Source organism: Procambarus clarkii, chromosome 18 (genome assembly GCF_040958095.1).
Source record: "Procambarus clarkii isolate CNS0578487 chromosome 18, FALCON_Pclarkii_2.0, whole genome shotgun sequence".
NCBI lineage: Eukaryota > Metazoa > Arthropoda > Malacostraca > Decapoda > Cambaridae > Procambarus > Procambarus clarkii.
Genome location: NC_091167.1, coordinates 15,576,916 through 15,604,071, shown reverse-complemented (window position 1 = coordinate 15,604,071; position 27,156 = coordinate 15,576,916). Strand labels below are relative to the sequence as shown.

General features: G+C 41.9%; 1 protein-coding gene across 1 annotated transcript in view; it reads right to left on the bottom strand.

Annotated features, from left to right (window-relative positions):
• Positions 1–5,443: 5,443 nt before the first annotated feature.
• LOC123754475 (uncharacterized) overlaps positions 5,444–27,156 on the bottom strand; it is a 27,903-nt gene continuing 6,190 nt past the window's right edge. The window contains exons 3-5 of the mRNA XM_045736912.2: positions 11,784–11,969; positions 11,314–11,543; positions 5,444–6,922 (exon numbers count right to left, since the gene is read on the bottom strand). Coding sequence (XP_045592868.2) covers positions 6,881–6,922; positions 11,314–11,543; positions 11,784–11,969 — 458 coding nt within the window. The 3' untranslated portion in view covers positions 5,444–6,880. The remainder of the gene's footprint in view (positions 6,923–11,313; positions 11,544–11,783; positions 11,970–27,156) is intronic.

Genomic DNA, 27,156 nt, shown 5'->3' with positions numbered 1-27,156 from the left:
CGACACTGTTGTGATGCAGCGCTTTGAAAGTTTATACTTATTTCACTGTCATGACATTATTTCTCGAGCTACGTATTTCATTTTTATAGCAATGTGTTCGCAATAGAAAGTTCTATAAGAACATGGGTAGAATTGGCCAACAGAGCGTCAAATAAATTTGCGGCGAATAAAATCTTACGCGTGTTTGTACCCGTGAGCGTAAAAAGTTTTTACTTTGCTCATGATTTTTTCTAGTTTATACTTGATTCACTCCGTTTTTTTTGTTTGTATAGTGTTCGGAATAAAATTCTCTACACAGACATATGCATATAAAGGTAGAATCATGATCGCGGCCAACACAAGAGTGTGTGGAGTGCGCGATTACCCTCGTTGTGACACCAATTCAATAGTCTCTCCTCTAAGTTACAATACATTGCCGTTTTCTCAAATAGGCACAGTGCCTATTAGAGAAAACAAAAATTTAATGGCAAACATATTCATACAAACCCCAAGTCGATCGAGTAGTAAACACCCAATATAACACTGTCCGTAAATTTACGTCGTGATCCGACAAGCGGTTAGGGAAACTGCCCGTAAGTCCAAGTCGAAAATCCAGGAAAGTGATAATTATTAAGGTAAGGTTCTCCCCTCTCTGCATTGTGACCAAGGTGTTCTCACTCCTCTACACTGTGACCAAGGTGTTCTCACTCCTCTACACTGTGACCAAGGTGTTCTCACTCCTCTACACTGTGACCAAGGTGTTCTCACTCCTCTACACTGTGACCAAGGTGTTCTCACCCTCTACACTGTGACCAAGGTGTTCTCACTCCTCTACACTGTGACCAAGGTGTTCTCACTCCTCTACACTGTGACCAAGGTGTTCTCTCTCTACACTGTGACCAAGGTGTTCTCACTCCTCTACACTGTGACCAAGGTGTTCTCACTCCTCTACACTGTGACCAAGGTGTTCTCACTCCTCTACACTGTGACCAAGGTGTTCTCACTCCTCTACACTGTGACCAAGGTGTTCTCTCTCTACACTGTGACCAAGGTGTTCTCACTCCTCTACACTGTGACCAAGGTGTTCTCACTCCTCTACACTGTGACCAAGGTGTTCTCACTCCTCTACACTGTGACCAAGGTGTTCTCACTCCTCTACACTGTGACCAAGGTGTTCTCTCTCTACACTGTGACCAAGGTGTTCTCACTCCTCTACACTGTGACCAAGGTGTTCTCACTCCTCTACACTGTGACCAAGGTGTTCTCTCTCTACACTGTGACCAAGGTGTTCTCACCTCTCTACACTGTGAGCAATGTGTTCTCCCCTCTCTACACTGTGACCAAGGTGTTCTCACCCTCTACACTGTGACCAAGGTCATCTCTCTTTACACTGTGACCAAGGTGTTCTCACCCTCTACACTGTGACCAAGGTGTTCTCACTCCTCTACACTGTGACCAAGGTGTTCTCACTCCTCTACACTGTGACCAAGGTGTTCTCTCTCTACACTGTGACCAAGGTGTTCTCACCACTCTACACTGTGAGCAATGTGTTCTCCCCTCTCTACACTGTGACCAAGGTGTTCTCACCCTCTACACTGTGACCAAGGTCATCTCTCTTTACACTGTGACCAAGGTGTTCTCACCCTCTACACTGTGACCAAGGTGTTCTCACCCTCTACGCTGTGACCAAGGTGTTCTCACCCTCTACACTGTGACCAAGGTGTTCTCACCCTCTACACTGTGACCAAGGTGTTCTCACCCTCTACACTGTGACCAAGGTGTTCTCACCCCTCTACACTGTGACCAAGGTGTTCTCACCCTCAACACTGTGACCAAGGTGTTCTCACCTTCTACACTGTGACCAAGGTGTTCTCACCCTCTACACTGTGACCAAGGTGTTCTCACCCTCTACACTGTGACCAAGGTGTTCTCACCCTCTACACTGTGACCAAGGTGTTCTCACCCCTCTACACTGTGACCAAGGTGTTCTCACCCTCTACACTGTGACCAAGGTGTTCTCACCCTCTACATTGTGACCAAGGTGTTCTCACCCTCTACACTGTGACCAAGGTGTTCTACCCTATCTACACTGTGACCAAGGTGTTCTCACCCTCTACACTGTGACCAAGGTGTTCTCACCCCTCTACACTGTGACCAAGGTGTTCTACCCTATCTACACTGTGACCAAGGTGTTCTCACCCTCTACACTGTGACCAAGGTGTTCTCACCCCTCTACACTGTGACCAAGGTGTTCTCACCCTCTACACTGTGACCAAGGTGTTCTCACCCCTCTACACTGTAACCAAGGTGTTCTCACCCTCTACACTGTGACCAAGGTGTTCTCACCCTCTACACTGTGACCAAGGTGTTCTCACCCTCTACACTGTGACCAAGGTGTTCTCACCCTCTACACTGTGACCAAGGTGTTCTCACCCTCTACACTGTGACCAATGTGTTCTCACCCTCTACACTGTGACCAAGGTGTTCTACCCTATCTACACTGTGACCAAGGTGTTCTCACCCTCTACACTGTGACCAAGGTGTTCTCACCCCTCTACACTGTGACCAAGGTGTTCTACCCTATCTACACTGTGACCAAGGTGTTCTCACCCTCTACACTGTGACCAAGGTGTTCTCACCCCTCTACACTGTGACCAAGGTGTTCTCACCCTCTACACTGTGACCAAGGTGTTCTCACCCCTCTACACTGTAACCAAGGTGTTCTCACCCCTCTACACTGTGGCCAAGGTGTTCTCACCCTCTACACTGTGAATAAGGTGTTCTCACCCCTCTACACTGTGACCAAGGTGTTCTCACCCCTCTACACTGTGACCAAGGTGTTCTCACCCTCTACACTGTGACCAAGGTGTTCTCACCCGTCTACACTGTGACCAAGGTGTTCTCACCCTCTACACTGTGACCAAGGTGTTCTCACCCCTCTACACTGTGACTAAGGTGTTCTCACCTATCTACACTGTGACCAAGGTGTTCTCACCTATCTACACTGTGACCAAGGTGTTCTCACCCCTCTACACTGTGACCAAGGTGTTCTTACTCCTTTACACTGTGACCAAGGTGTTCTCACCCCTCTACACTGTGACCCAGGTGATCTCACCCTCTACACTGTGACCAAGGTGTTCTCACCCTCTACACTGTGACCAAGGTGTTCTCACCCTCTACACTGTGACCAAGGTGTTCTCACTCTCTACACTGTGACCAAGGTGTTCTCACCCTCTACACTGTGACCAAGGTGTTCTCACCCCTCTATACTGTGACTAAGGTGTCCTCACCCTCTACACTGTGACCAAGGTGTTCTCACCCCTCTATACACTGTGACCAATGTATTCTCACCCCTCTATACACTGTGACCAAGGTGTTCTTACTCCTCTACACTGTGACCAAGGTGTTCTTACTCCTCTACACTGTGACCAAGGTGTTCTCACCCTCTACACTGTGACCAAGGTGTTCTCACCCTCTACACTGTGACCAAGGTGTTCTCACCCCTCTACACTGTGATCAATGTGTTCTCACCCCTTTATACACTGTGACCAAGGTGTTCTTACTCCTCTACACTGTGACCAAGGTGTTCTCACCCCTCTATACTGTGACTAAGGTGTCCTCACCCTCTACACTGTGACCAAGGTGTTCTCATCCCTCTATACACTGTGACCAATGTGTTCTCACCCCTCTATACTGTGACTAAGGTGTCCTCACCCTCTACACTGTGACCAAGGTGTTCTCACCCCTCTATACACTGTGACCAAGGTGTTCTCACCCCTCTATACTGTGACTAAGGTGTCCTCACCCTCTACACTGTGGCCAAGGTGTTCTCACCCCTCTATACACTGTGACCAAGGTGTTCTCACCCCTCTATACTGTGACTAAGGTGTCCTCACCCTCTACTCTGTGACCAAGGTGTTCTCACCCCTCTATACACTGTGACCAATGTGTTCTCACCCCTCTATACACTGTGACCAAGGTGTTCTTACTCCTCTACACTGTGACCAAGGTGTTCTTACTCCTCTACACTGTGACCAAGGTGTTCTTACTCCTCTACACTGTGACCAAGGTGTTCTCATCCTCTACACTGTGACCAAGGTGTTCTCACCCCTCTACACTGTGACCAAGGTGTTCTTACTCCTCTACACTGTGACCAAGGTGTTCTCACCCTCTACACTGTGACCAAGGTGTTCTTACTCCTCTACACTGTGACCAAGGTGTTCTCACCCCTCTATACACTGTGACCAAAGTGTTCTTACTCCTCTACACTGTGACCAAGGTGTTCTTACTCCTCTACACTGTGACCAAGGTGTTCTCACCCCTCTATACACTGTGACCAAGGTGTTCTTACTCCTCTACACTGTGACCAAGGTGTTCTTACTCCTCTACACTGTGACCAAGGTGTTCTTACTCCTCTACACTGTGACCAAGGTGTTCTTACTCCTCTACACTGTGACCAAGGTGTTCTTACTCCTCTACACTGTGACCAAGGTGTTCTTACTCCTCTACACTGCGACCAAGGTGTTCTTACTCCTGTACACTGTGACCAAGGTGTTCTTACTCCTCTACACTGTGACCAAGGTGTTCTCACCCCTCTATACACTGTGACCAAGGTGTTCTTACTCCTCTACACTGTGACCAAGGTGTTCTTACTCCTCTACACTGTGACCAAGGTGTTCTCACCCTCTACACTGTGACCAAGGTGTTCTTACTCCTCTACACTGTGACCAAGGTGTTCTCACCCCTCTATACACTGTGACCAAAGTGTTCTTACTCCTCTACACTGTGACCAAGGTGTTCTTACTCCTCTACACTGTGACCAAGGTGTTTTCACCCCTCTATACACTGTGACCAAAGTGTTCTTACTCCTCTACACTGTGACCAAGGTGTTCTTACTCCTCTACACTGCGACCAAGGTGTTCTTACTCCTCTACACTGTGACCAAGGTGTTCTTACTCCTCTACACTGTGACCAAGGTGTTCTTACTCCTGTACACTGTGACCAAGGTGTTCTTACTCCTCTACACTGTGACCAAGGTGTTCTTACTCCTCTACACTGTGACCAAGGTGTTCTTACTCCTCTACACTGTGACCAAGGTGTTCTTACTCCTCTACACTGTGACCAAGGTGTTCTTACTCCTCTACACTGCGACCAAGGTGTTCTTACTCCTCTACACTGTGACCAAGGTGTTCTTACTCCTCTACACTGTGACCAAGGTGTTCTTACTCCTGTACACTGTGACCAAGGTGTTCTTACTCCTCTACACTGTGACCAAGGTGTTCTTACTCCTCTACACTGTGACCAAGGTGTTCTTACTCCTCTACACTGTGACCAAGGTGTTCTTACTCCTCTACACTGTGACCAAGGTGTTCGCATACTCCACACAGCACGAGACATAAGACCTGTGTCCATGTCCACCTTCACAACTCACAACTGCCAGTCATGGAGGGGGCCAAAAACAAAGTTATATTTGCCAATTGATTTATTTAAGAGAAAAGTTAAGTTTTGCGCGCTGGTCGCCTAATGTCCGCAGCGCGGTGAAGATAACCTAAATAACTAATATGAAGCTGAAGGGAAGACCGCAGAGCACACAGCACCACCCAGGTGTCTGCTGCTGTTGATTAGGGCTGCTGTTGTTGCTTTACTTGGTAATGTTGTTGACCTGGATGGTTATTGGTAACGAGCAACAGAAAATAACACTTAACGGGAGTTGCTGTGATTGCAGCAGGTGTTGCTGTGATTGCAGCAGGTGTTGTTATTGGTGGTGCTCTTGCACTGAACGTTGTGGCAATGGTTGCTGCAGTTCTGTTCCTGCTGCTAATATGTGGTGTTATTCCTTTATCCGCTTGTGTTATGTTGCATCTACGTCGCCTGTCCTCGCCCCTCAGGTGTCCAGGAGTTAAGGTACAAGGCCGCATCTACGTCGCCTGTCCTCGCCCCTCAGGTGTCCAGGAGTTAAGGTACAAGGCCGCATCTACGTCGCCTGTCCTCGCCCCTCAGGTGTCCAGGAGTTAAGGTACAAGGCCGCATCTACGTCGCCTGTCCTCGCCCCTCAGGTGTCCAGGAGTTAAGGTACAAGGCCGCATCTACGTCGCCTGTCCTCGCCCCTCAGGTGTCCAGGAGTTAAGGTACAAGGCCGCATCTACGTCGCCTGTCCTCGCCCCTCAGGTGTCCAGGAGTTAAGGTACAAGGCCGCATCTACGTCGCCTGTCCTCGCCCCTCAGGTGTCCAGGAGTTAAGGTACAAGGCCGCATCTACGTCGCGTGTCCTCGCCCCTCAGGTGTCCAGGAGTTAAGGTACAAGGCCGCATCTACGTCGCCTGTCCTCGCCCCTCAGGTGTCCAGGAGTTAAGGTACAAGGCCGCATCTACGTCGCCTGTCCTCGCCCCTCAGGTGTCCAGGAGTTAAGGTACAAGGCCGCATCTACGTCGCCTGTCCTCGCCCCTCAGGTGTCCAGGAGTTAAGGTACAAGGCCGCCAGGTCTTTAAGGCCATATTTTCCTATACATAAAACTTTCAAAGGAGCTTTAACCCATAAGGAAGGATTAGAGCAAACTAAGTTTACATGCTGAGAAATATACCTCTGAACATGTATACCAAGTTGTCGTTGTTGTTGCGGATGTTTACAGGTGTTTCGTTGCAGATGTTTACAGAAATATGAGTTAAACAACTCAACACCAGCAACTGAGGTCATCTTCCTCTTGGGATGAAATTCGTAAATTTTGAGTGTCTCAAAGTGCAGTGATAATGATAATTTTGATCAGAGAGTGTCAGGTTGTTCATCAGGAAGTTCTTGGGTGTTCACCAGGAAGTTCTTGGGTGTTCATCAGGAAGTTCATCGCAGAGTTCATGCATGGTGTTCATCCGGGAAGTTTCTCAAGAAGACGCCAAGGTCTACGACGTTCATTGATCTTTCTGGTTGATGCACGTACCGAATTTCTCAAGCTGTGAGGAGAAGGACGAGATTAGGGTCAGGTCTGTCTGTCGGGGAGTATGTGTGAAATGTGTTGATTTACACACTGAACATTATGAGTGTTGTTAGTCCCAAGATTAACCATATCCTACATCAAATGATCTCATATATAACCCCCGATCAACACACACATATGGGACATTCATTCCTAATAAAAGGCATTCACACCCTAATAAAAGGTTATGACACTGCTATTAAAGCGAAAATGAAAGTTTGAGAAACTAGACAATCGGGAGGACTAAGGGAAACACCAGCTCTATACTTGTGTACATATCCATACTCCATACTTGACCATATCCATACTCCATACTTGACCATATCCATACTCCATACTTGACCATATCCATACTCCATACTTGACCATATCCATACTCCATACTTGACCATATCCATACTCCATACTTGACTCTGAGAGCAGATGGGAAGAGCATTGCGACCTTGATACTCTACAATCCCCCACCAAACTGTTGAAGGCCAGAACAGAAGTATGATGACAACAACAAAACATATACAGATGAGCAGCAGAGTGCGGCAACAGCTCACAGAATGAGGACGAAACTGCTGGTGATGGGGGACCTCAATCACGGAGTGATCGATTGGGAATCAGGAAATCCTCATGGTGGGGAGGAAACGTTGGAAGCAAAGTTATTAGAAGTTATTGACAGGAATTTCCTGACACAACATGTGAAGGAAGACACAAGGGAAAGAGGAGGGGCGAGTCACCGTTCCTATTAGAGCAAATTTTCACCCAGAATGAGGAAGACTTCGCGAATTTGGAACGTGAAATACCACTAGGAGCCAGTGATCATTGGGTCCTGGTCTTTGACTACATGGATCGAGCTTAAAATTGTGACTACGGGACAAGAGGTCTAGGAAAGGGAATTACACACACACACACACAAACACTTATGTGAAGGGAGTGGGACTGGCGTAGAGTAACAAGCGGGGTGCCTCAAGGAACGGTGCTGGGTCCCCATACTATTCCTCATTGAGTAAACGACTTGACTGCAGGAGTTAAGTCTTATACAAATGTCGATGTTTTCAGGTGATGCGAAACTAATGAGAAGGGTTGAGACAGATTATGATTGTAAGATTCTCCAGGATGACTTGAACAGGTTGCAGAGCTGGTCAGAAAAATAGCTGCTAGAGTTCAACCCCAGCAAGTGTAAAGTGGTGGATATGGGATCAGGAGCCAGGAGACTGAAAGGCCATTTCACGATAAAGTGGAAGTACCTCCCTATAACGACTAGAGAAAAAGGCCTGGGAGTGGACATAACATTAAACCTAACTCCAGAGGCTCATATAAATAGAATAGCTTCAGTCGCAGACTCAACGCTGGCAAAAGACAGAACATCCTTCAGGAACTTGAATAAGGAGGCTTTTAGATCACTGTATACCACCTATGTGAGGCCAGTCTTAGAGTATGTCGCCCCATCTAAAAAATACACACATAAGGAAACTCGAAAATGTGAGAAGTTTGCAACGTCATAGAACTGCGAGGGATAAAGTACAAAGAGAGACTGACGGAACTAAACATTAGAAAGTAGGAGGGAGAGGGGAGGAACATGATACAGACGTATAAAATACTTAGAGAGATTGACAAAGTGGAAACAGAGGAAATGTTTACAATGAATAACAATAGAACAAGGGGGCACGGATGGAAGTTTAAGACTCAGGTGTGTCATAGAGATGTTAGAAAATGTTCTTATAGCATAAGGGTATACATCGTGAGTTAATGGAATGACCTAAAGGAGCAGGTTGTAGAGGCTAACTCCATTCATAACTTTAAAAGCGGGTATGATGGAGAAATTGGCCAGGAGTCATTACATTAGACAACCAACGATTAGAAAAGCGGGATCCAAGAGCTAGAACTCGATCCTGCAGGCACAAATAGGCTAGTAGGAATAGGTGAGAACACACACACACACACACACACACACACACACACACACACACACACACACACACACACACACACACACACACACACACACACACACACAATAAGAATGAGTGACCACAGTGTATTGAACTTTGAGTACCTGATAGAGCTAGAAATTATCTCCCCCAAAAAAGCACTAGGAATCAAAAGGCTGGCATACCGAAAGGGGAATTATGAACAGATGAGAAGTTTCCTAAGTGAAATACCTTGGGACACAGACCTCAGTGATAAGTCTGTACAGGGTATGATGGACTATGTTACCCAAAAGTGTCAGGAGGCAGTAAACAGGTTCATCCCGGCCCAAAGGGAAAAATCCGAGAAGCAACAGAAGAATCCATGGTATAATAGGGCATGTATGGAAGCGAAGAAACTGAACAAAAGGGCATGGAGAAACTTCCGGAATAACAGAACACCAGAAAGCAGAGAGAGATACCAGAGAACCAGGAATGAGTACGTCAGGGTGAGAAGAGAAGCAGAGAAAAGTTTTGAAAATTATATAGCAAAGAAAGCCAAGACCGAACCAAAGCTACTCCACAGTCACATCAGAAGGAAAACAACAGTGAAAGAACAGGTATTGAAACTTCGAACAGGCGAGGACAGGTATACAGAGAATGACAGAGAGGTGTGTGAAGAACTCAACAAGAGGTTCCAGGAGGTCTTCACAATAGAACAAGGTGAGGTCACTGTGCTAGGAGAAAGGGAGGTAAACCAGGCTGCCTTGGAAGAGTTCGAAATTACGAGAGAGGAGGTCAAGAGACACCTGCTGGATCTAGATGTTAGAAAGGCTGTTGGTCCAGACGGGATCTCACCATGGGTACTGAAAGAGTGTGCAGAGGCACTTTGCTTGCCACTCTCCATAGTGTATAGTAAGTCACTGGAGACGGGAGACCTCCCAGAAATATGGAAGACGGCGAATGTGGTCCCAATATACAAAAAGGGCGACAGGCAAGAGGCACTGAACTACAGGCCAGTGTCCTTGACTTGTATACCATGCAAGGTGATGGAGAAGATCGTGAGAAAAAACCTGGTAACACATCTGGAGAGAAGGGACTTCGTGACAAATCGCCAACATGGGTTCAGGGAGGGTAAATTTTGCCTTACAGGCTTGATAGAATTTTACGATCAGGTGACAAAGATTAAGCAAGAAAGAGAGGGCTGGGCGGACTGCATTTTCTTGGATTGTCGGAAAGCCTTTGACACAGTACCGCATAAGAGGCTGGTACATAAGCTGGAGAGACAGGCAGGTGTAGCTGGTAAGGTGCTCCAGTGGATAAGGGAGTATCTAAGCAATAGGAAGCAGAGAGTTACGGTGAGGGGTGAGACCTCCGATTGGCGTGAAGTCACCAGTGGAGTCCCACAGGGCTCTGTACTCGGTCCTATCTTGTTTCTGATATATGTAAATGATCTCCCGGAGGGTATCGATTCATTTCTCTCAATGTTTGCGGACGATGCTAAAATTATGAGAAGGATTAAAACAGAAGAGGACTGTTTGAGGCTTCAAGAAGATCTAGACAAGCTGAAGGAATGGTCGAACAAATGGTTGTTAGAGTTTAACCCAACCAAATGTAATGTAATGAAGATAGGTGTAGGGAGCAGGAGGCCAGATACAAGGTATCATCTGGGAGAGGAAATTCTTCAGGAGTGAGAGAAGGAAAAAGACTTGGGGGTTGATATCACGCCAGACCTGTCTCCTGCAGCACATATCAAGCGGATAACATCAGCGGCATATGCCAAGCTGGCCAACATACGAACGGCATTCAGAAACTTGTGTAAAGAATCATTCAGAACTTTGTATACCACATATGTCAGGCCAATCCTGGAGTATGCAGCCCCAGCATGGAGCCCATATCTAGTCAAGGATAAGACTAAACTGGAAAAGGTTCAAAGGTTTGCCACCAGACTAGTACCCGAGCTGAGAGGTATGAGCTACGAGGAGAGACTACGGGAATTAAACCACACTTCGCTGGAAGACAGAAGAGTTAGGGGGGACATGATCACCACATTCAAGATTCTGAAGGGAATTGATAGGGTAGATAAAGACAGTCTATTTAACACAAGGGGCACACGCACAAGGGGACACAGGTGGAAACTGAGTGCCCAAATGAGCCACAGAGATATTAGAAAGAACTTTTTTAGTGTCAGAGTGGTTGACAAATGGAATGCATTAGGAAGTGATGTGGTGGAGGCTGACTCCATACACAGTTTCAAGTGTAGATTTGATAGAGCCCAATAGGCTCAGGAACCTGTACACCTGTTGACTGACAGTTGAGAGGCAGGACCAAAGAGCCAGAGCTCAACCCCCGCAAACACAACTAGGTGAGTACACACACACACACACACACACACACACACACACACACACACACACACACACACACACACACACACACACACACACACACACACACACACTCAGTTTACCTTTCCCTTCCTGGTCATGAGGCAGCGGGTCATGGGCACCAACTCTTCCTGGCTGAAGCCAAGCTTTTTGAGATAATTATCCATGCTGTAGTGGTGAGGACAGTTGGACCCTGTGCTGGAAGTGCCAGTGTTGGAAGTGCCAGTGTTGGAAGTGCCAGTGCTGGAAGTGCCAGTGTTGGAAGTGCCAGTGCTAGAGCTGCCTGTGTTGCTTCCACTGTGTTCCCGGGAGTCTGCAAAAATAATGAATACATAAAACACATCACTTGGACATTAAACAGTTTCTCGGTATACTATTTGTACAAGATATACAAGTATATGTATACAAGCGGTGGTGCAAGAGCTTTGCGACAAACTGTGAGGGGTTACCAATGGCGGTTCTTAGATGATAAAGCACTTAAATGGGGATCAAAAGGTATATCCTAGATGGGGAATGTGTGTCTCAAAACGAAGATGGTGGCGAAGTTACTGACTGTGTTGTGAGGAGGGAGGAGCTGTGAAGCTGTAGCCCAGCTCGCTGGCGCAGGCCGTGATGTTGGCCAACATCTGCGGCTTCCAGTTGGTCGAGTTATAGGGCTTTGCTGGCTTGAGCTGCTCCATACACTTGGCCATGTTGCCGACACAGTTTCTGGTGTCTGTCTGCTCACACAGATCTTGTGCTGGGGGCATAGAACACCGGGTGAAATCGTGCATGAAATATAAGAATACAAGATTTATATGGAGCACTGATTGTCGTAGCGACATATCCCTCTCTGTTAACCAACCTTGAGGGTTTAGGAGAACTCCTTAAGTAAAGACACGCTCCAACTACTGCTACCTCCTAGCACGGTCACCATAACAAACGCACATACATCACCATACACAACATATACATAACGAAATGCTCACCACCACTACACACTCACCTGCACTACGCACTCATCATAACCACACACCACCACCACCACTACACACTCACTACACCACACACTCACCACCACTACACACTCACCTGCACTACGCACTCATCATAACCACACACTCACCACCACCACACACTCAGTAGTAGGGTGTAAGCGCCACAGGTCCCCATTTTTTTTTTTTGCCAGAGGACCCCTGTAGGGTGTAAGCGCCACAGGTCCCCATTTTTTTTTTTTGCCAGAGGACCCCTGTGGGGTGTAAGCGCCACAGGTCCCCATTTTTTTTCAGGTCAAATATCCCCTTTGCGCCCCAAGGGTTTCAGGTAAATTTAGAAAATCCCCTGTGGGCCCCAAGGGTTTCAGGTAAATTTTGTCAGTCACAGATTTTAGAAGTAAGGATTTCTTATGAGAAAAATAATTTCCGAGACATAGAAGTTTGTTAAGGCCTTATGGGACAAATTCAAATAACGTATGTAGCTCTTTAGGGCTTCCAGGAGAACTCTACGGACATATTTTACATGTTTTCAACTTACAAAATCGTCTATGTAAGCCTTAGTTATTCATATAAATTTAGAAAATCACCTGTGTAAGTCATTGTTTTCAGGGTTTCGTACATCACACCCCCCTCCCTCCCCCCCCCTTACCTCGCAATCTGTCGCCTCACCTGTGTTTACTTTACGCCCGGTCAGCCAGACCTCTTATCTTATGTTATCTTCTCATAATATCTTGACCGTCCCTCCTCTCTCTCTCTCTCTCCTTTCATTCAGTTCAACTATTTTCCAACATCGTATGTTTGCTCCTTTTCATTAAGCAAGTCAGTATGTTTGCTCCTTTTCATTAAGCAAGTCAGTATGTTTGCTCCTTTTCATTAAGCAAGTCAGTTTTACACAAATAAATCATGTTAGTAAGCAAGTTCTAGCTCACGTTCCCCACCTTAGTCCCCTGTCGTATAATGAATACTATCATTCCAATCCCTCTAAAATTTAAAAATAATCATATTTCAAATGTAGTTCAATACAGTAATTTAGTTACCAAGCTCCAGCTCTTGTCCTCCGCCTTAGCTCTCTCTCGTATCTTCGTTAGTATCAGTCCAATTTCCCTGAAATTTCTACCCTCTGTATTTCAGACATAGTTTAGTAAATGCAAACAATTATCAAACTCTAGCTCTTGTCCCCAGCTTAGTTCATTTGTACAAAATCATTAGTAACAGTCCAAATTCCCTGAGATTTTTAGCCTCTGTATTTCAGACACCATAAATAAGATCAAAACAGTTACCAAGCTCCAGCTCTTGTCCTCCGCCTTAGTTCTCTTTCATATCTTTGTAAATAAACCACCAATTTCCCTGAAATTTTTTACCCTCTGTATTTCAGACATAGTAAATATGAAGTAAACAATTATAAAACTAGCTCTTGTCCTCTGTCCAAGCTCACTTTTGTAAAATCATTACTCTCAGTCCAAATCACCCAACTACATTTTCAGACATAGTAAATAAAAACCAGTTCAGTTATCAAGTTTCAACTCTTGTGCCCCAGCTTAGTTCATTTGTACAAGTTCTTTATTTTCCAACTAAATCACCCTGAGATTTAAGATCACCGTATTTCTAACGTAGTAAAATTAATCGGGGCATTAACCAAGCTCCATTTCCTCAGCCTTAGATCATCAGACATAAATATATTCGATCAAGTCCCTCTCCAGCCTATCTGTTTATCAGAGTATTTACTTTACCCTTCTCATCCCCAACGTATCAATCCCCAACGTATCAAAACCTTCAATAATCATACTGTATTTGCATATTTTTTCTATATTCAGCTGTGTTCTTCACATTTTGTCCATGTTTTCTATGTTCACTCCATGTTCTTCAAATGTTCACAGTCCCATTCAGTTCATATTTTCACAAGTATCTCCATTTTTTCTGTAATCTTTCTCTTAGTCTCATTACTTTCTCTACAAATTCTAGTCATATTTTCTATGTTTTCACGTTCATCACATGTTCTCTTTACAACTTTTATACTCAATATTCATGCTAACTTCCATATTTTTTGTGTTCTTTGTCAATATTCATGTTCCTCTACAAGTTCATGTTCCTCACAAGATCACTTCGTTTTTCACCTTCACTTACATGTTTTCTACATTCTTTGTCATATTCTCCATGTTCTTCACAAGTCCATTGTTCATTCTTTGTATTCCCTATTCTCCTTATCATGTTTTCATGTTCTCTGTAAGTTCATATTCCCAGCATGTTCACTGTATTCATCAACTTTTTCTTACATGTTTTCTGTGTTCACCGTATGTTCACTGTGTTCATTCCCTTACTTAACCTCAATTTTTTTATGTTCTTTGTTTCTTCCATTCACTAACTAGTTCTTTGTCAAATATTAGCATCAGCAATACAGTTTCCTCAACAATTTTAGTCACCAAGTTTTTATTTGCAAAAACTATGTCAAAGTAATTCTCGTAGTCAACTTAATAGTTCTACCAGCCATATTCTTAAACAAATCTACAATTTATTCAGTTCCAAATTTACAAAGACAAACCTTTCTTGTAACTTCTTAACTAAAAATCTTTCGCCAATCAACTAAAAACATAGTCACTTTCGTCATTTCTCAACTAAACTTATTATCCAGTCAACTAAAAATAGTCAGAAATAACCTCGTTCAACACTGTTCTTAACTAAAACACCCTTTCTCTTAGCTGAAAATTGTCAAAGGAAACTTCTTTCAGCACTTTCTTAACAGCCGCTATGTTTCATCAAGAAAAAATTGTCAAAGGAAACTTTCCAAAACTGTTCATAACTAGCTTTTATCCATCGTCAATCAACTAAATAATAACTTTCATCATTTCTTAACTAAACTTATTCCCCAGTCATCAGAAAATAGCCGTGTTCTTCATGTTTCATTGTCATTTCATAACTAAAATTATCCATCAATCAACAGAAAAAGCCATGTTCATCATGTTTTGTCTTTTTGCTTAACTAAAATTATGTTTTGTCAAGTAAGAAAAAATAACCAAAGATATCTTTCATCGCTGTTCTTAACTGACATTATACTTTGGGGAGCACAAAAATAGTCTCCCTCGTCATGTTTTGTCTTTTTCCTTAACTAAAGTATTCATCAGTCAACTAAAAATAATTGCTTCATCATGTTTCCTTGTCATTTCTTAACTGAAATATCACTTCTCTCATCTGAAATAGTCAGGATTAACCTCATTCAACACCGTTCTTAACTAAAGTAACCTTTTGCTTAGCTAAAAATTGTCAAAGGAATCTTTTCAGCACTGTTCATAACTAACTTTATCCATCGTCAAGTAAGAAAATATAGTCAAAGATATCTATCATCGTCGTTCTTAACTGACATTTATACTTTGTGGAGCACTAAAATAGTCAAATGTAACTTTTTCAACACTTTCGTAACTAAAATTATATGTCGCTAAGTAAGAAAAATAGTCAAAGGTGCTCTTCTTTACACCAAAGTTACTCTTCGAGAAATCAAAGACTCTCTTCAATACATCAAGGACTTACTCAAAGACACCAAAGTTACACTCTAAGACATCCTTCGAGACATCAAAGACTTCAATGGGACTCTTCCATTCATCAAAGACATTCTCTAAGCCCTCAAAGTTATTCTCAGCACAATCAAAAGTTATTCCAAGACAACAAAAGTCATTCTCAGAGCTATCAAAATTATTCTCGGAGTCATCAAAAGGTATTCTCTAACTCACTTTTGGTCATTAAAGTTAAGTTCTATGTTATAAAAGTTTGTCTCAGAGACATCTAAAGTTAATCTTAGAGTTATCAAATGTAATCTCTAACTCTCTTTTGTTCATCAAAGTTGATCTCAGAGTTAACAAAGGTAATCTCTAACTCACTCTCGTTCATCAAAGTTATTCAAAGAGCTAACAAAAGTTATTCTCAGAGTCACCTTCGTTCTTCAGAGATACTTTCCAAAACATCTTTATTCATCAAAGTTATTCTCAGAGGCATAAAAGTCATTCTCAGAGCTATCAAACTTGTTCTCAAAGTCATCAAACTTATTCACAGAGTCATCAAAGTTAATCTAAGACATCATTTTTCATCAAAGATATTCTCTCTAAACCATCAATGTTCTTCTCTAAGACATAAAAGTTATTCTCAGACTCACCTTCGTTCGTCAGAGAAACTTTCAAAACATCTTTGTTCATCAAACTTGTTTTCAAAGTCATCAAAAGTTAATCTAAGACATCTTCTTTCATCAAAGTTATTTTCAGAGACATCTAAAGTTATTCTCAGAGCTATCAAACTTGTTCTCAGAGTCATCAAATGTTATTCTCGAAGTCATCAAAGTTATTTTCAGAGACATCTAAAGTTAATTTCTATGTTATAAAGTTATTCTCAGAGACATCTAAAGTTAATCTTGGTCATCAAAGTTGTTCTCTAAACATCAATGTTGTTCTCCAAGACATCAAAGATGTTCTCAAAATCATAAAAGTTATTCCCAGAGCTATCAAAGTTAATCTCAGAGTTATCCAAAGATATTCTCATGTCCACAAAAGTTATTCCAAGAGACGTCAAAGTTGTTTCAAAGACTTCAAAGTTAATCTCAGAGTTATCCAAAGACATTCTCAGAGACATCTAAAGTTATTCTCTAAGACATCAAAGTTGTTCTAAGAGTTATCAAAAGTTATTCTCAGTCATGATATGTTATTCTCTAACTCACTTCCATTCATCAAAGACATTCTCTAAGTCCTGAAAGTTATTCTCTAAGACAACAAAGTCTTTCTCAGAGCTACCAAAGATGTTCTCTAAATCATAAAAGTTAATCTTAACTCACCTTCGTTCATTAGAGAAACTTTCCAATCCATATTCGTTGACCAGAGTTATTCTCAGAGTCATCAAAGCGATCTCTAATTCATCTTCGTTCTCCAAAGTTGTTCTCTAAGACACCTTCATTCATCAAAGAAACTCTCCTTCTTCCATCATGTTATTCTTTAAGACATCTTCAGTCATAAAATTTTCTCTCCAAAATGTAACTAGTTCAGCTTTTCATACCAAACCTGCATTTCTGTTAAAACATATTTTCTTAGTTGCTTTACCCTAAAACTGTTCTCTGAACTACACTGTTCAAACCTACGTAACCTATCCTCTCCACCCAATGTTACTTAGTTAACGTAACGTTCCTAAACCTAGCTTTACCTATCCTAACATACCTTACCTTACCTTCCCTATCTTACCTAACTTTACCTATCCTAACATAACTTACCTTACCTTCCCTATCTTACCTAACTTTACCTATCCTAACATAACTTACCTTACCTTCTCTAACTTAACCTAACTTTACCTATCCTAACTTAACTTACCTAACTTATTCTGCTTAACATAACTTACCTTCATATCTTACCTAACTTTACCTATCCTATCCTAACCTAACTTGTCTTACATAACTTAATCTTACTTTCCCAAACTGATGTATCCTAACTTATCTAGTCCAACCAGACATGATCTAACTTAAGTATTCCTTCTTGTCTTTGTGTTTCGTCAATCATTGTCTCATATTCATTTACTCATTTCAAGGGTTAATTTCTCAAATGGTCACTTATGCATTTCAAGTGCTATTTGTTAGAGATTGGATATTTAAGCATTTCAAAGAATTATAATTTCTCAAATGGACGTTTTTGCATTTCAAGTGCTATTTGCTAGAGATTGAATATTTAAGCATTTCAAAGAATTTTTGTTATATATGGGCATTTACTCATTTCAAGGGATAATTTCTCAAATGGACGTTTTTGCATTTCAAGTGTTATTTGTTTAAGATTGGGTATTTAACCATTTCAAAGGATTTTGTTATATATGGGAACTTACTCGTTTCAAGGGCTAATTTCTCAAATGGTCATTTTTGCAGATCAAGGGTTATTTGTTAAAGTTCATCAAGTTGCCCATAAGTTGTATTAGTAGGTTCTATCTTATGTTCTTATTCCCCAACCCCTTAACCTAACCTCTTGTAATCTTAGTGTATTTAGTAGGTTCTATCTTATGTTCTTATTCCCCAACCCTTTAACCTATCCTTTCAGATGTAGTTTGTTGAATATATTATCCTTTTCCTAACCTTTCAGATGTAGTTTTGTTTCTTGTTTTTGTATATTTTACCCAAACCCACCATCCCACTTAACCATCTTTCCTTCTTTACTTTGTTTTCACATATAAGTTCATTCTTTATCATAGTAATAATAAAATTACAATAGTAAAGAATCAGATCTACTAAGACTTGAAATTGAGAAACAAGAGCTCAAGGGATTGAGAGCATGAAAGAAGAGCAAGGAGTAAGAGAGAGGGGGCGGAAGAAAATGGGACCAAAGAAGAGAGAATGAGAGAGAGTGTGGGCATGGGAGCACTAAGACTTGAATTGAGAAAAAGAAAAACTAAGTGAATGAGAATGAGGGTGTGAGAATGGGAGCAATAAGACTTGAATTGAGAAAAAGAAAAACTAAGTGAATGAGAATGAGGGTGTGAGAATGGGAGCAATAAGACTTGAATTTGAGAAACAAGAGAGCATTTGAGCAAATGAGGGAGAGAGAGGGGAGGAAGAGAGAGAATAAGGGAGAGAGATAGAAAAGGAGGGTTAGAAGGAGTAGGAGAATCAAAGTAAAGAAGGAAAGATGGTTTGGGTAAAAATATACAAAAGGAGAAACAAAACTACATCTGAAAGGTTAGGAAAAGGATAATATATTCAACAAACTACATCTGAAAGGATAGGTTAAAGGGTTGGGGAATAAGAACATAAGATAGAACCTACTAAATACACTAAGATTACAAGAGGTTAGGTTAAGGGGTTGGGGAATAAGAACATAAGATAGAACCTACTAATACAACTTATGGGCAACTTGATGAACTTTAACAAATAACCCTTGATCTGCAAAAATGACCATTTGAGAAATTAGCCCTTGAAACGAGTAAGTTCCCATATATAACAAAATCCTTTGAAATGGTTAAATACCCAATCTTAAACAAATAACACTTGAAATGTAAAAACGTCCATTTGAGAAATTATCCCTTGAAATGAGTAAATGCCCATATATAACAAAAATTCTTTGAAATGCTTAAATATTCAATCTCTAGCAAATAGCACTTGAAATGCAAAAACGTCCATTTGAGAAATTATAATTCTTTGAAATGCTTAAATATCCAATCTCTAACAAATAGCACTTGAAATGCATAAGTGACCATTTGAGAAATTAACCCTTGAAATGAGTAAATGAATATGAGACAATGATTGACGAAACACAAAGACAAGAAGGAATACTTAAGTTAGATCATGTCTGGTTGGACTAGATAAGTTAGGATACATCAGTTTGGGAAAGTAAGATTAAGTTATGTAAGACAAGTTAGGTTAGGATAGGATAGGTAAAGTTAGGTAAGATATGAAGGTAAGTTATGTTAAGCAGAATAAGTTAGGTAAGTTAAGTTAGGATAGGTAAAGTTAGGTTAAGTTAGAGAAGGTAAGGTAAGTTATGTTAGGATAGGTAAAGTTAGGTAAGATAGGGAAGGTAAGGTAAGTTATGTTAGGATAGGTAAAGTTAGGTAAGATAGGGAAGGTAAGGTAAGGTATGTTAGGATAGGTAAAGCTAGGTTTAGGAACGTTACGTTAACTAAGTAACATTGGGTGGAGAGGATAGGTTACGTAGGTTTGAACAGTGTAGTTCAGAGAACAGTTTTAGGGTAAAGCAACTAAGAAAATATGTTTTAACAGAAATGCAGGTTTGGTATGAAAAGCTGAACTAGTTACATTTTGGAGAGAAAATTTTATGACTGAAGATGTCTTAAAGAATAACATGATGGAAGAAGGAGAGTTTCTTTGATGAATGAAGGTGTCTTAGAGAACAACTTTGGAGAACGAAGATGAATTAGAGATCGCTTTGATGACTCTGAGAATAACTCTGGTCAACGAATATGGATTGGAAAGTTTCTCTAATGAACGAAGGTGAGTTAAGATTAACTTTTATGATTTAGAGAACATCTTTGGTAGCTCTGAGAAAGACTTTGTTGTCTTAGAGAATAACTTTCAGGACTTAGAGAATGTCTTTGATGAATGGAAGTGAGTTAGAGAATAACATATCATGACTGAGAATAACTTTTGATAACTCTTAGAACAACTTTGATGTCTTAGAGAATAACTTTAGATGTCTCTGAGAATGTCTTTGGATAACTCTGAGATTAACTTTGAAGTCTTTGAAACAACTTTGACGTCTCTTGGAATAACTTTTGTGGACATGAGAATATCTTTGGATAACTCTGAGATTAACTTTGATAGCTCTGGGAATAACTTTTATGATTTTGAGAACATCTTTGATGTCTTGGAGAACAACATTGATGTTTAGAGAACAACTTTGATGACCAAGATTAACTTTAGATGTCTCTGAGAATAACTTTATAACATAGAAATTAACTTTAGATGTCTCTGAAAATAACTTTGATGACTTCGAGAATAACATTTGATGACTCTGAGAACAAGTTTGATAGCTCTGAGAATAACTTTAGATGTCTCTGAAAATAACTTTGATGAAAGAAGATGTCTTAGATTAACTTTTGATGACTTTGAAAACAAGTTTGATGAACAAAGATGTTTTGAAAGTTTCTCTGACGAACGAAGGTGAGTCTGAGAATAACTTTTATGTCTTAGAGAAGAACATTGATGGTTTAGAGAGAATATCTTTGATGAAAAATGATGTCTTAGATTAACTTTGATGACTCTGTGAATAAGTTTGATGACTTTGAGAACAAGTTTGATAGCTCTGAGAATGACTTTTATGCCTCTGAGAATAACTTTGATGAATAAAGATGTTTTGGAAAGTATCTCTGAAGAACGAAGGTGACTCTGAGAATAACTTTTGTTAGCTCTTTGAATAACTTTGATGAACGAGAGTGAGTTAGAGATTACCTTTGTTAACTCTGAGATCAACTTTGATGAACAAAAGAGAGTTAGAGATTACATTTGATAACTCTAAGATTAACTTTAGATGTCTCTGAGACAAACTTTTATAACATAGAACTTAACTTTAATGACCAAAAGTGAGTTAGAGAATACCTTTTGATGACTCCGAGAATAATTTTGATAGCTCTGAGAATGACTTTTGTTGTCTTGGAATAACTTTTGATTGTGCTGAGAATAACTTTGAGGGCTTAGAGAATGTCTTTGATGAATGGAAGAGTCCCATTGAAGTCTTTGATGTCTCGAAGGATGTCTTAGAGTGTAACTTTGGTGTCTTTGAGTAAGTCCTTGATGTATTGAAGAGAGTCTTTGATTTCTCGAAGAGTAACTTTGGTGTAAAGAAGAGCACCTTTGACTATTTTTCTTACTTAGCGACATATAATTTTAGTTACGAAAGTGTTGAAAAAGTTACATTTGACTATTTTAGTGCTCCACAAAGTATAAATGTCAGTTAAGAACGACGATGATAGATATCTTTGACTATATTTTCTTACTTGACGATGGATAAAGTTAGTTATGAACAGTGCTGAAAAGATTCCTTTGACAATTTTTAGCTAAGCAAAAGGTTACTTTAGTTAAGAACGGTGTTGAATGAGGTTAATCCTGACTATTTCAGATGAGAGAAGTGATATTTCAGTTAAGAAATGACAAGGAAACATGATGAAGCAATTATTTTTAGTTGACTGATGAATACTTTAGTTAAGGAAAAAGACAAAACATGACGAGGGAGACTATTTTTGTGCTCCCCAAAGTATAATGTCAGTTAAGAACAGCGATGAAAGATATCTTTGGTTATTTTTTCTTACTTGACAAAACATAATTTTAGTTAAGCAAAAAGACAAAACATGATGAACATGGCTTTTTCTGTTGATTGATGGATAATTTTAGTTATGAAATGACAATGAAACATGAAGAACACGGCTATTTTCTGATGACTGGGGAATAAGTTTAGTTAAGAAATGATGAAAGTTATTATTTAGTTGATTGACGATGGATAAAAGCTAGTTATGAACAGTTTTGGAAAGTTTCCTTTGACAATTTTTTCTTGATGAAACATAGCGGCTGTTAAGAAAGTGCTGAAAGAAGTTTCCTTTGACAATTTTCAGCTAAGAGAAAGGGTGTTTTAGTTAAGAACAGTGTTGAACGAGGTTATTTCTGACTATTTTTAGTTGACTGGATAATAAGTTTAGTTGAGAAATGACGAAAGTGACTATGTTTTTAGTTGATTGGCGAAAGATTTTTAGTTAAGAAGTTACAAGAAAGGTTTGTCTTTGTAAATTTGGAACTGAATAAATTGTAGATTTGTTTAAGAATATGGCTGGTAGAACTATTAAGTTGACTACGAGAATTACTTTGACATAGTTTTTGCAAATAAAAACTTGGTGACTAAAATTGTTGAGGAAACTGTATTGCTGATGCTAATATTTGACAAAGAACTAGTTAGTGAATGGAAGAAACAAAGAACATAAAAAAATTGAGGTTAAGTAAGGGAATGAACACAGTGAACATACGGTGAACACAGAAAACATGTAAGAAAAAGTTGATGAATACAGTGAACATGCTGGGAATATGAACTTACAGAGAACATGAAAACATGATAAGGAGAATAGGGAATACAAAGAATGAACAATGGACTTGTGAAGAACATGGAGAATATGACAAAGAATGTAGAAAACATGTAAGTGAAGGTGAAAAACGAAGTGATCTTGTGAGGAACATGAACTTGTAGAGGAACATGAATATTGACAAAGAACACAAAAAATATGGAAGTTAGCATGAATATTGAGTATAAAAGTTGTAAAGAGAACATGTGATGAACGTGAAAACATAGAAAATATGACTAGAATTTGTAGAGAAAGTAATGAGACTAAGAGAAAGATTACAGAAAAAATGGAGATACTTGTGAAAATATGAACTGAATGGGACTGTGAACATTTGAAGAACATGGAGTGAACATAGAAAACATGGACAAAATGTGAAGAACACAGCTGAATATAGAAAAAAATATGCAAATACAGTATGATTATTGAAGGTTTTGATACGTTGGGGATTGATACGTTGGGGATGAGAAGGGTAAAGTAAATACTCTGATAAACAGATAGGCTGGAGAGGGACTTGATCGAATATATTTATGTCTGATGATCTAAGGCTGAGGAAATGGAGCTTGGTTAATGCCCCGATTAATTTTACTACGTTAGAAATACGGTGATCTTAAATCTCAGGGTGATTTAGTTGGAAAATAAAGAACTTGTACAAATGAACTAAGCTGGGGCACAAGAGTTGAAACTTGATAACTGAACTGGTTTTTATTTACTATGTCTGAAAATGTAGTTGGGTGATTTGGACTGAGAGTAATGATTTTACAAAAGTGAGCTTGGACAGAGGACAAGAGCTAGTTTTATAATTGTTTACTTCATATTTACTATGTCTGAAATACAGAGGGTAAAAAATTTCAGGGAAATTGGTGGTTTATTTACAAAGATATGAAAGAGAACTAAGGCGGAGGACAAGAGCTGGAGCTTGGTAACTGTTTTGATCTTATTTATGGTGTCTGAAATACAGAGGCTAAAAATCTCAGGGAATTTGGACTGTTACTAATGATTTTGTACAAATGAACTAAGCTGGGGACAAGAGCTAGAGTTTGATAATTGTTTGCATTTACTAAACTATGTCTGAAATACAGAGGGTAGAAATTTCAGGGAAATTGGACTGATACTAACGAAGATACGAGAGAGAGCTAAGGCGGAGGACAAGAGCTGGAGCTTGGTAACTAAATTACTGTATTGAACTACATTTGAAATATGATTATTTTTAAATTTTAGAGGGATTGGAATGATAGTATTCATTATACGACAGGGGACTAAGGTGGGGAACGTGAGCTAGAACTTGCTTACTAACATGATTTATTTGTGTAAAACTGACTTGCTTAATGAAAAGGAGCAAACATACTGACTTGCTTAATGAAAAGGAGCAAACATACTGACTTGCTTAATGAAAAGGAGCAAACATACGATGTTGGAAAATAGTTGAACTGAATGAAAGGAGAGAGAGAGAGAGAGGAGGGACGGTCAAGATATTATGAGAAGATAACATAAGATAAGAGGTCTGGCTGACCGGGCGTAAAGTAAACACAGGTGAGGCGACAGATTGCGAGGTAAGGGGGGGGGGAGGGAGGGGGGTGTGATGTACGAAACCCTGAAAACAATGACTTACACAGGTGATTTTCTAAATTTATATGAATAACTAAGGCTTACATAGACGATTTTGTAAGTTGAAAACATGTAAAATATGTCCGTAGAGTTCTCCTGGAAGCCCTAAAGAGCTACATACGTTATTTGAATTTGTCCCATAAGGCCTTAACAAACTTCTATGTCTCGGAAATTATTTTTCTCATAAGAAATCCTTACTTCTAAAATCTGTGACTGACAAAATTTACCTGAAACCCTTGGGGCCCACAGGGGATTTTCTAAATTTACCTGAAACCCTTGGGGCGCAAAGGGGATATTTGACCTGAAAAAAAATGGGGACCTGTGGCGCTTACACCCCACAGGGGTCCTCTGGCAAAAAAAAAAAATGGGGACCTGTGGCGCTTACACCCTACAGGGGTCCTCTGGCAAAAAAAAAAATGGGGACCTGTGGCGCTTACACCCTACTACTACACTCATCATAACCACACACCACCACCACCACTACACACTCACCTGCACTACACACTCATCATAACCACACACTCACCACCACTACACACTCACCTGCACTACACACTCATCATAACCACACACCACCACCACCACTACACACTCACTACACCACACACTCACCACCACTACACACTCACCACCACCACACACCACCACCACCACACACCACCACCACCACCACTACACACTCACCACCACCACACACCACCACCACCACACACTCATCATAACCACACACCACCACCACCACCACACACTCACCACCACCACACACTCACCACCACTACACACTCACCTGCACTACGCACTCATCATAACCACACACCACCACCACCACCACACCACCACCACCACCACACACTCACCACCACTACACACTCACCTGCACTACGCACTCATCATAACCACACACCACCACCACCACCACACCACCACCACCACCACACACTCACCACCACTACACACTCACCTGCACTACGCACTCATCATAACCACACACCACCACCACCACCACACCACCACCACCACTACACACTCACTACACCACACACTCACCACCACTACACACTCACCACCACCACACACCACCACCACCACACACTCACCACCACCACACACTCACCACCACCACACACCACCACCACCACTACACACTCACCACCACCACACACCACCACCACCACTACACACTCACCACCACCACACACTCACCACCACCACACACCACCACCACCACTACACACTCACCACCACCACACACCACCACCACCACACACTCACCACCACCACACACTCACCACCACCACACACTCACCACCACCACACACCACCACCACCACTACACACTCACCACCACCACACACTCACCACCACCACACACTCACCACCACCACACACTCACCACCACCACACACCACCACCACCACTACACACTCACCACCACCACACACTCACCACCACCACACACCACCACCACCACTACACACTCATCATAACCACACACTCACCACCACCACACACCACCACCACCACTACACACTCATCATAACCACACACTCACCACCACCACACACCACCACCACCACTACACACTCACCACCACCACACACTCACCACCACCACACACCACCACCACCACTACACACTCACCACCACCACACACTCACCACCACCACACACCACCACCACCACTACACACTCATCATAACCACACACTCACCACCACCACACACCACCACCACCACTACACACTCATCATAACCACACACCACCACCACCACCACACACCACCACCACCACCACACACCACCACCACCACTACACACTCACCACCACCACACACCACCACCACCACTACACACTCACTACACCACACACCACCACCACCACCACACACCACCACCACCACACACCACCACCACCACACACTCACCACCACCACTACACACTCACTACACCACACACCACCACCACCACCACTACACACTCACCACCACCACACACTCACCACCACCACACACCACCACCACCACTACACACTCATCATAACCACACACTCACCACCACCACACACCACCACCACCACTACACACTCATCATAACCACACACCACCACCACCACCACACACCACCACCACCACCACACACCACCACCACCACTACACACTCACCACCACCACACACCACCACCACCACTACACACTCACTACACCACACACCACCACCACCACCACACACCACCACCACCACACACCACCACCACCACACACTCACCACCACCACTACACACTCACTACACCACACACCACCACCACCACTACACACTCACCACCACCACACACCACCACCACCACTACACACTCACTACACCACACACCACCACCACCACACACCACCACCACCACACACTCACCACCACCACTACACACTCACTACACCACACACTCACCACCACCACTACACACTCACTACACCACACACCACCACCACCACCACACACCACCACCACCACACACCACCACCACCACACACCACCACCACCACTACACACTCACTACACCACACACCACCACCACCACTACACACTCACCACCACCACACACTCACTACACCACACACCACCACCACCACACACCACCACCACCACACACCACCACCACCACTACACACTCACTACACCACACACCACCACCACACACCACCACCACCACACACCACCACCACCACTACACACTCACCACCACCACACCACCACCACTACACACTCACCACCACCACACACCACCACCA